Genomic DNA, 12,036 nt, shown 5'->3' on the forward strand with positions numbered 1-12,036 from the left:
ATTAAATAGTTAAAAAATTTTATTATAATTTTTTTACCTTTTTATGCACTAATCAATATGTATGCGTCTTTGCATATATGAATAAATATATGCACATGCGCATATTTACGCAGTTACGTATGCTTACGTACCCGCATATACACAATAAAGAGCATTTTACAAATATAAGCCCTCTGGTATGTTTCCCTTTTTCTGATACAAAGCTTTATCTCTTGCTTTACGCAAATCGAGTTGAGTAATTTTCATTCTTCTTTCTCGAAGAGCTAATAAGCCTGCTTCAGTACATATAGCTTTGATATCAGCACCGGATAATTCATCTTTTGACATTACAAATTCTTCTAGATCTACATCAGGAGACATTGTCATTTTACTAGTATGTATTTGGAAAATTCTTCTCTTAGTTTTAGTATCTGGATTTGGCAATTGAATTTTTCTATCTATTCTACCTGGTCTAATTAAAGCTGGATCTAAAGAATCAATTCTATTAGTAGCCATAATAACTTTAACATCACCTCGTGAATCAAATCCATCTAATTGATTTAATAATTCTAACATAGTTCTTTGAATTTCTCTTTCTCCACCACTCGTTGCTTCATATCTTTTTGTACCAACTGCATCAATTTCATCAATAAAAACAATAGAAGGTGCATGATCTTCAGCAACCTTAAACATCTCTCTAACTAATTTGGGACCATCTCCTAAATATTTTTGTATTAACTCAGAACCTACAACTCTTAAAAATGTAGCAGATGTTTCATTTGCTACAGCTTTTGCTAATAATGTTTTTCCAGTACCAGGTGGACCATATAAAATCACACCTTTGGGGGGTTTAATACCAATATCTTCATATAATTCAGGGTGAGTTAAGGGTAATTCAACTGCTTCTTTTATTTCTTGTATTTGTGATTCTAATCCACCAATATCAGCATATGATTCTAGTGGGGCTTTTTCAACTTTCATAACAGATACTAATGGGTCAACTTCATCTAATAGTATACCTACAACACTATTAGTTTTATTGTTTAATAAAACTGAACACCCAGGTTCTAATAAATCCTTATCGACAAATGATAATATATTTACATAATATTCTGGACCTACAGAAGTAGCTATAATTCCATGATTTTCATCAATCAATTCTTCTAATGTTCCAACACTCATAGGTGAACCTCTTAAATCGTCAATTTTCAATTTTCCATAATTTTTATCATCAGTTGTTTTTATTTGTTCCTGGTTTGTTATAAATTCTTCTTCTAATAACAAATAATCTTTTATCCTTTCTAATTTCAATAATTTTAACCGACATTTTGTATTAGGTGTAACAGTAGGCAATTTGGAATGTCCAGTAACTCCCTTTTTCTTTTTTTTTCTTTTTCCTATATGTGATGGGGGTGAGCTTTCTAGTTTTTTTTTTTCCTTATCCTTTCCTTTGTCTTTATCATCCTTTTTTCCTGCGAAATAAAAATGAGGAATAATATAAATTAATGTAAGTAAGGGAATAAATATAGTGAAAACGAAATGCTGCAGGTGTGATGCTTTTCTCTTATATACGCATTATATATATACAAAGAAGCATATCAATGCCCCATCATTATTTGTAACTTTATGAGCGTAATTAGATCCCCTTTTCTTTGAGGGGGTTTCTCATTAAAAAAAACTTTGTAATAGTTCCAAAAAATATGATATGGATGTATATATACATTGGATGCAGTATATATCCTCATTCACACTTTGCTACATTTATGTATTGCAAATAAAAAGCTTCGATCATAGATTACATATTTTCGAAAAAAATAGTTTTATCTACCTAAAAATCCATAGGGATTATTATTCATACCACCTTGTGCGTTCCCCATAACTATACCATATGTTTATAAGCACGTATAAATATGTACACAAATATATATTTTTTTTCTTTTTGTAATCAAAATACTAATCTTTAGTATTTTCTATCTTTTTTGTAGCTATATAAACAATATATTCATTTACATACCAATTTCATGCATAATATTATATGTAACAAATTTATATGTATCAATAATAATATACAATATATTTTTTTCCTAACAAATCCCACAATTTTAAAATATTTAATATTTCTTTTAGAATCTTATTTAATTTAAACTTTTTTCCTTTTGTTTTTCAATATATTCATTTCTTTTAATAATTTATATCCACATGTTATTTTTTTTCGCAGTTTTTTTTCGTTTTTTTGATGTTCGCACTACTCACACATTAGCCTTTGGTTTCTAGAAATATGCAATCGTTAAGATAAAGAATTACGCATATAATGTTATATAATATATATATGTAAACCATAATATACGTATGTATTATTATATATAATGCAGTAAAAATAAATATTCAGCCTTAAAAAAAATTAGTATTTAAGAATATATGGCTAATGCCGAAATATTGCATATTTTGCATTATATTCAAAGAAAAAAAGTTAAAGAATTATATTTTATAAATTATAAATTTTTTTTTAATTATGCTTAATTAAAATAAAGGAAAATTTATCAATATTTTTAAGTAGCATTTATATGTAATTTATGTACACAATGCTTATTCCTTCACAAGGGCACATTACATTATGTACATTTTCTATTTAATATAATTAAAACCTAAAAAATAATTAAGCAACATTTATTAACATTTTTTCGATTATTTATTGTATAAAAGTTTCCAAGAAATCAATGTTATTAATATTTTCCCATGTAAGTATTCACGTATATATATACTACGTATGTTATATACTTCCATATGTATATTCATATAATGCATTCCTGAATAACTCACATATATAAAAATAAGATCGTCTTATATATTACAATAATAAAAATAGATTTTTTGCCTATTCTTTTCGATTGCTATTATTTATATTCTTAATTTTTTTCTTTATATCTTATTTTTTGGGGTTAAACACACTTTCTGCTGTATTATGAATTATGTTTATATATATAAATGTATTCATAAGTGGTATTATTAAATTAAACCAGTGATAGTTCGCATTTTTCTATATTCGCATGTAATATATTATATAAGTTTATAAAAAGAAGTTATTATTTAATTTGCCTATATTAAAAAAACTGTTTCTACACACGTTACTTATGCACAAATTAAAAAATTTTATGAATATATATCAAATTATATACTATTAAATTAAAGACTCTTAAACTTATTTGCGTTGTAGTAATATTCCAATATCAACCAGAAAACATAGATTTGTTTTTTTTCATATTTGTATTTCAATGCCAGTCTTATAAACTTTTTATATGGTGAATATATTTTTATTATTATTAAAATTTTAAAAATGTTTTAAAAATAAAATATTATTCAAAAAATGTATTATTAGACTTTTGCATTATTACATTTTCTCTTTTGTTTCATAAATCCAACAATACATATTATGTCTGCATATTTTTCCATATATCTTTATGAACAAATATATGTGCATTTATAAATGTAGTAATAACAAAATACACCTTTATTTTTATTCGACGTTTTTCTTTTTCTCATTTTATTTTACTATTAATTTACATTAACTTTTGAAAAATATGTAATATAGTAAAAGTTGTTAATGTAGACAATTTAAAAATGATGATAAATGTTTATAGTATTTATAATTGTATAAAATGTATTCGAAGCACAGTGGCAAATGCCTAAATGTGCCAAATTTTAATAATTAGAATTTATAATTAAACATATAATTAGTATATTAACAAATATTTTTATATATGCATAGTTTTCGTGTAGATATTTATTTTATTTTTTTTTTAACGTTTTGGTATTTATCTTTCGGCATGTTTTAAAAAATAGTAAACATTATTTTTTTTTAACTTATATTTTAATGTAATTGCCACAATTATTTTTATTTTATTTAATTAATATTTCTCTAAAATATAGTTTTTTGATTTTTTATATTATTTTTTGGTACTATTATTTAGCAATTGATTTGTGAAACTAATGGAAAATATAATTTAAAAAATATATACATATAAATGCGCAATATAGTTTTTCAATTTGACATTTTTTTGTTTTGGTGTTTTTCGAACATTTTTACATTTCGCCATATTTAATCATGCATATAATTTATAATATACATTTTTATTGCCTAAAATGGAATAAATTTTTGTAAAATGGAAAACAATAAAAATCAGAAAAAAAAGAAGAAATAAAAAGAAAGAAACAAAAAAAAATTACATACACGATTCATTCTATATGCAATATATAACACCCATACATATGCATTTATTCGTACATTCTTTTATATATATATAATTGTCATTAATTTACATATATATTTGTACGATAAATTATAGCTATGCATATTCGTTAGTATTTTCCTCTATTTTTACGTAATATATATTCATATGTGTGTATATTTTTAAATGATGATATTTCTGTGTGTGTATAATAAATTCCCATTTTGTTTATTGCAAATAAAATGTATACCAATTTTGCGGGTGAAGTGATAACTATTATTTTTCTACACGGGATATTTTATAAGGTATCAGCGCATTACTTATTAAGGTATTTGGACATATTGAACTACTCAACCCAATTTAATAAGAACGTATTTTTCATAACCTTTTTAGCATGTATGTCTATATTTTCTCTTATTATATTGGAATTGTCTAATTTGATATCAACTGTTACGATAACATATATTTGGCATATAAATATATGCATATTAATGTGCTTATTATATATAGTTATACCAATAGAATTTATTAATACAATATTTGATTCAAGAAATTATAAAGAAATATTATCGCCTGGATTTTATTCGCACTCACATATAAAACTAATAAAAAAATACTACATTAAGATTAGTCAAATATATAAAGAAAAAAATGGAGGAAGTACGAAAATTAAAAAATACTTCTTCGTATTTAGAAGTATTATATTTTTATCCTTTTTGTGGCTAGGCTTAGTAGAATTGAAAAAGATGATTTATAAAAAAAATTATAATTATGTTATTGCAGATGATAATGCGTTAATTTTTAGAGAATATATATTATATACCAAGATTAATCAAAATCAAAATCGAATTAAAGAATTTAAAAAAAGAACGTTTTATTTTTATATCCAAAATAAAAACAAATGTATCGATTATGATAGTATAAATCAAGAATATGAATACAAAGAAAATAAAAGATCAAAAATTAAGAATATTTTTTACAAACTTTATAATTTTATTAATATATTAATTTTTATTATATTAAATCATTTTATGTATTTCTATCAATTTGTTATTAGAGAATTGTTAATAAATTTATGTGCATTAGGTGTAACAACGAATTCTATTGTTGCTGGAATATCGTCTATGTATTTTATTTATGATTATATTATAACATTTGTTTATTATTTAAATTTACCTAAAATACAAATTCAAATTTATAATATAGAAGAGAGGATTCTTATCAATTTTACTAAGTATATTTTTAAAAAGGAGCAATTACAAAAAATTGAGAGTAAATTTAATATAAAAAATAGCATTAATAATAATTCTAGCAATTTTAATGTTGATCCAAAAAATGATTTAAATCTTTTATCAACAAAAACGAATATATTTCCTCTAGGGCTTTTGAGTAAAAAAAAAAAATCAATAAATTCAGACATAGTACAAAATAGAATGGAAAGACATAGGAAAACAATAAACATCCCCTATATGCTAAATGATATGTCTTTTATGGATAAATCGAATATAAATATGACTGCGTTTAGCCTCAAAAAGAAAAATAACAAAAATAATATCAACATAGCTAAGAATATCAATGATATTAATAATAAAAAAAATAGTAATGATATAGTTCATAGTAAAACCGATTTTACTGCCAATGAGCCTAATGGATATTGTAATAATAGTAGTAGCAATAATCAAGAAGATAATAATAAAAGATTGTCTTCTTTTGCTGGCTTCAAAAATAAATTGAAATCTATGTGCACATTTAAAAGTAAAAGTGGGTTTTATCCTGAAAAAGATATGCAATATAATTATTCTTCTTTAAATGTGGATTTAATAAATAATAATATGAACGCGAATGAATATGATAAAATAAATTTACGTTCTTTTAAAAAATCTAAATTTCGAAAATCAAATGGTAATTTAAGTGACCATGAGTCAACAGCAATTAATTATTTTTATAAAAATATAAATGAAAATAATGATTATGTATCAAAAAGATCAAATAGTTCCCCTTTTATTTTGATGAAAAATAATTTAAATATTAATTCTGATCGAGAACGAGATAGTAGCTCAGAAGAAGAGCATGTTTTAATCACATGCAAATCACTGACTACTATTCCTAAGAGGAATGTGGATGACTTAGAAGATAAACAAATCAATGAAAATTCTGTTATAACCAACAATAAAACTGATAATAATAATAATGTTAGTGATACCGATAGTAGTAACGCCGATGCAAATTACGTTGACGAAAAAACAAAAAAAGAAATCCCAATTACAAATCAAATTTTTAAAAGTGTGTCGTTTCCTGAAAATCAACACATGAAGAAATTTTATAATAAAGCAAATAGGGAACAAATAGAGGGATTAAAACATTTATATAAATTAAAAAAAACTAAAATGGATATAGATAGTGAAAATAAAACACGATTTTATAAAATGGATGGCATGCATCATGCTTATCCTGATATAGACAATTATAATAACACAAATACTGATAAAGATATTTCTTATGATAATACAAGTGATGTGGATAATAATATGGAAAGTTATAATAAACTTAAAAAGGAAATTGAAAATATCGTTTATACAAATACAAGTATGTATTATTCTTTAAATGATATATTAAGTCGAAAAATTGAAATACAAAAAAATACAAATAGTTTATTTGGCAAAATAAATGTATTTTTAAATTCAATTATGTTTTTAACTCTTATTTATAAAATTATTGCATCGATATTAAATATTATATTTATAAGAATATATATAAGAGATCCATTTTCAAAATTAATTGAAAAAATTTGCTTATTTTTTAATATTAAATATAATATAGCTATTATATATGCACCATATATATCATTAATATATATTTCATATATCGTTGCAATTAATATGAAGAAATTTCTACAACAAGTTATACAAATATCAACAAACTTTTCTTTTTATTTTAAATTATTCTCCAATATGTGGGTACTTTTAATATCAGAATTAATGGGCCTTTATTTTGTAACAAATTCTTTAATTTTAGCTTCATATTTACCAGTAACTTATGAGCATATAATGAAATTCGCTGCAGGAGATAATTATGACTATAATGTTTTTCATATACACTCAGATTATGTTTTTATATCCTCGTTTGCTACTACTTTTACTTTTTTTGTTTTACACATGCTATATTTTTATTTTTTTTAAATTTTCACATATCTTTTTTAAAATATATTTTTTCTCAGATATGTACATTTTTTTTGAAATTTCATGTTTTATATATTTTTATTACTATTCTTGTGAATAATTGTCGAAAATAAATAATAATAATAATATATGTACATATATATAATTTTGTGCATCATTATTTTGTTAATTCATTCATTTTAATTTTATTATATGTGAAACTTCTTTATATATATATATATATATATATCCCTGCATATATTATTATTATCCATTTTTAATTAACTCTTTCCAAGAATTCCTATATATGTGTCTACATATATTATGTATATCCATAAACTTTTAGTTATTCATAATTTAAAACTTATTTTTTTTTTTAAGAATAAAAGTGTAAATATGCACATAATACAAAATCATGGAAAATATACTTGTCATAGTAAGGCTTATGGTATATACAAATTATTAACTTCTTTTTGTTTTTATATTTATAATGGCACCATTGTCAACAACAATTTTCTGCACATTTTTTTATTTATTCCTTTTATAATCCTTGAAAATTTATCTCATGCACCTTGAAAAATGCTTATATAAAAAGAGCGTGTTCGGGATTTTTTTAGCGTCGATTTTTTATTCATATACAAATAATTTAAAGGCTAGCATTCAACTGGTTGTTTAATAAATTCAAAATATTAAAAATTATATACACTATAAGTATGATATAAATAATATTCTTTCGTATAAAAGAGCATATTGCATAACAACATGCAATATATGAGCCTTATTGATTTCAAACATCCTGTCTATTTTCAAGTATGTAAAACTCCTTGATAAGACAATTAATTTTGTTAATTATTTGGTATATTTTATTGCATTTTTTTATTTCATACATTTTTATTTGGGACTTTTAATGGAATTAATTTTTTTTAAAGATAAATATGGTAGTTTAAAAAATTTTTAAATTATTTTCGGAGACGTGTTTCGAAAATTATATAGAATTAAAAAAAATAAATACATGTAATCAAAGAAAGTATATGCATGTGCATGTATTTTGTCTAATATTTATATACAAATAAAATGTTCCGGTCCCTCTACGAGTAAAACATAAGGAGAGCTGCATATATATCTCCTTATGATACATATATATACAATTGCATATATTTTTCGTATTGGTTATATTAATATAAGTCGGCATAAATGTAGACAAATATTTAGAAGCCCTTAAAAAAAGCCTAACAAAAATTTTTTTTTAATAAATTTTGATTTTTTTCGTTTTAAATATTAAAAATTATAAATATAAAAAGATTAAATTCAATTACAACGCCCTTGTTACATAGATTATTAAAATGTGCAACGTCTTTCCATTTATTTATCTTGTCTATTATGACAAATATGAAATAAGCTGGGAGTTATTATCAAACTATTATTTTTAAAAGTGCATTTATAGAGTTTCATTATTTGATCATAAATTTGCTATATACCAAATGCCAGATTAAAGCAAACTTGACATTTTTTGATTAAATTTGATCCGATCTTTTTAAAATATTCAAGCATGCGTATTATATAGATGTATGCAATATGTATATTATTTATTTTATATATTTATAAATTTCTCTTTAAATAAATATATATTTAATTTATATAATTACATTATTTATTATATATTTTTCATTATTTTTTAAAAAAACATATTTCTTCTCATTTTCCATTTTATAATATTTTTAGTAACATTATTGTCCATTTTTGTATTTTTTATAAAAATTGAAAACTATTTTGATATTTAATAGAATCTACTTGTAAATTTATGTATACATATATATATGCATGTTCAATCTGGCAGCACAGTATTTTTTCGTTGTGAATAATTTTATATACGAAATTTTTTCTCTATAGTTTGTTACACTATTTTTGAGCATAGCGAGTAAATATTTTCCATGTCTTATCTGGATGTATTTAATTTATTTTCATAATTTTTTTTCTGAACACAATTAAGTAATAACGCCGTTTTTTTATTGTTCTCATATTAAAGAGTGTATTTATGCATATATGAAATATAAAGTTGTAATTGAATTTCCATCAATAGTTATTGTATAATATAGAATTATTTGTACTTAGATTTATATTTTGTATTTATCCAAATAAATTATATTTTTATAATAAAAACTTTTATACATTGTTATCTATATATTCTTATTTTTATCAAAAAAAAAAATTTAATTGTATATACTAAAAATGGATGCATCTATTGAAATAAAGCATCAATTTTCTAAAACCAAAATATGTAAACATTTTTTAGAAAACAAATGTACAAACAAAAAAAACTGCAACTATGCTCATGTGTTAGAAGAATTAAAACCATTACCAAATTTAAAAAACACAAAGTTATGTAGCAGCTTAAAAAAAAATATACCATGTAATAATCATCTTTGTGCATATGCTCATGGAATTGAAAACTTACAACCAAGTACAAATTTGTCTACATACAAAACTAACTTATGTTATTTTTGGAAAAAGAAAAAATGCATGAATCAATGGAAATGTAGATTTGCTCATGGAATCGAAGAAATTAGGCCCCTCAAAACAGAATCACAAATAAGCCTCAATCCAAAACGTAACTGGAACGACCAAGTTAACAAAAAAATCGAAAACAAAACACCAAAAAAAACAGAAAAAAAAGAAGAAAATATAATCCCACAATATACAGAAAACATATTTGAGAAAATTCAGAATGAAAAGCAGGAGAAGGAAGAAATTGATTATGCTACCGAAAATATAAATTGGGATTTTAATGTGAACAAAAATAATTCAAAACATAAGCATGAAATGTTTAATAATAAAAAAGAAATAAGGAAAAGCAAGGATGATAGTTCTATGATGTGTAATTTTAAACTCCTAGAAAATTTATCAACTATAGACAGCGACTTTTCCTATTTTGACGACTGTTTTATGCATGGAAATGATAAAGATAACATAAATGATAACAAAGTTGCAAATACATATTTTGATATATTTCCTACCATGTATATGAATGATTATCCCATATATGGGGACAAACAAATTTGTGGAAGTACGAATTGTAGTAGTAAAGATGATAGTTATAACTGCATTCAAATATTCGAAGGCGAAGATAATTTATCTTATGACATAAGTTCATTTAATTTTGGTTTTCTTACACAAAACAATGATTACCATACAAATTTTGATAAAAAAATATGTACAGATATGAGTAAGAGTATTCGAAACAATTTGGAAAACCATCAAAATGATCAAGGAGAAATAATTTCGAATAATAATAAAAAGCATTCAGAAACAAATTCTGAATATCTAAACGATATTTATAAAAGAATAAATGAACTCTCCAAAAAAAGAGAAAATGTATATATATACTAATAGAAATTCGGAAGAAAAAGAGATCTAGTTTATTTTTATAATTGCATCTAAACAAATAATAAATTTTATAATTTTCTACACTATGTAAAGAATAAAATGTGAAGTAGTAACTATGCTAAATATTTAAAATATTGTATGAAGTAAAAAAAAATTTACAAGATGAATAGAATCAAAAAGACACTTATAATGTTAAAGCGGTAATTGGCCTATCAATATAAATACATATTTTCCATAGTGATTTTATAAAAGTAAAAGAAATATATTTGTTCATTAATATAGTTCTTATCTTATTACCATACTACAATGCATTCTTATTTTTTCCTTTTTATAACAAAACTGGAAATACATGCATATATGTAGATATACTAATTTGGGAACATATAATATTTTTTAAGTAATCGTGATTTTTATTTACAAAAATATTTTTATTTTTTAAAAAGAGATAAAGATCATTTATCGTCTATTGTTCTTTTTCTTAATCCAAATTAATATTAAGCATGCATATATATATGCATCCTCAATTTTCTTGTTTACTGTTCGATCCGTGTGCCATAGTTCGTTCTGTTTACTATATTTATTGCCCATTTTTTAATTTAAAATTATTTTTCATGCATTTACATAATATTCCAATTTTTTTTTAAATATGATATATATTGTTATTTTTGGGCACATGGAAATTTGTATTCAAATTGTTTTCGTATATATGTTGTGTGTGCAATAACAAAACGATATAGCGCTTTCTATCGACTGGGATATATTCTCATATTTATTTTTAAATTATGCATTCCACTAAACCTTCAAAATAGTAGTGTTTCAAAAAAATCGTGAAAAAATATTGGTTACTGGATTTGATGTGAAAGTAATACACATATGGGTGTGTAAACAAATAGGGCTAAAATAATAACATATATATATACTTATTTTTTTCAGCTATTTGTTGCTTTGAACATATTAAACTGTTACATAATTATTAAGTTAATATATTGCTCTATTTCAAGTTATAAACCATTCCACATTTTATATTGGGATTAATTTTCTACTAATAAATTAGTTGATATTTTTTATTTTTAGTGTCAAAAATCTAAATACTTGTAATGTATATAGTTCCTTATTAAGACGTTAATTTTTTTATGAAAAAACATTGAATTTATAATAATATATATGCACCTTTTTCATATAGAATAAAATGAGTTAATTATAAATATGTATTTCTATGATATAGTAGAATACGAATATTTAATTACATTAACATGCATATATACGTGTTCATAATATGCATAGGTACA

At 22.7% G+C, this 12,036-nt stretch overlaps 3 protein-coding genes across 3 annotated transcripts; 2 read left to right on the forward strand and 1 right to left on the reverse strand.

The window, feature by feature from the left end:
* Nucleotides 1-156: 156 nt before the first annotated feature.
* Nucleotides 157-1,856, reverse strand: PVVCY_1200740 (26S protease regulatory subunit 4, putative; the record flags this gene model as incomplete). Its single annotated transcript, XM_037634615.1, has 2 exons — nt 157-1,451; nt 1,808-1,856. The coding sequence occupies 2 exons, from the start codon at nt 1,854-1,856 to the stop codon at nt 157-159; spliced, it is 1,344 nt and encodes a 447-aa protein (XP_037490694.1).
* A 2,840-nt stretch (nt 1,857-4,696) lies between these two features.
* On the forward strand, nt 4,697-7,384 carry PVVCY_1200750 (conserved Plasmodium protein, unknown function; the record flags this gene model as incomplete). The annotated part of the gene is made up of 1 exon (XM_008625087.2): nt 4,697-7,384. One exon carries the CDS (start codon nt 4,697-4,699, stop codon nt 7,382-7,384), a length of 2,688 nt encoding a protein of 895 aa, XP_008623309.2.
* A 2,208-nt stretch (nt 7,385-9,592) lies between these two features.
* On the forward strand, nt 9,593-10,750 carry PVVCY_1200760 (zinc finger C-x8-C-x5-C-x3-H type, putative; the record flags this gene model as incomplete). Its single annotated transcript, XM_008625088.1, has 1 exon — nt 9,593-10,750. One exon carries the CDS (start codon nt 9,593-9,595, stop codon nt 10,748-10,750), a length of 1,158 nt encoding a protein of 385 aa, XP_008623310.1.
* Nucleotides 10,751-12,036: the final 1,286 nt, after the last annotated feature.

This window comes from Plasmodium vinckei (genome assembly GCF_900681995.1).
Source record: "Plasmodium vinckei vinckei genome assembly, chromosome: PVVCY_12".
Taxonomy (NCBI): domain Eukaryota; phylum Apicomplexa; class Aconoidasida; order Haemosporida; family Plasmodiidae; genus Plasmodium; species Plasmodium vinckei.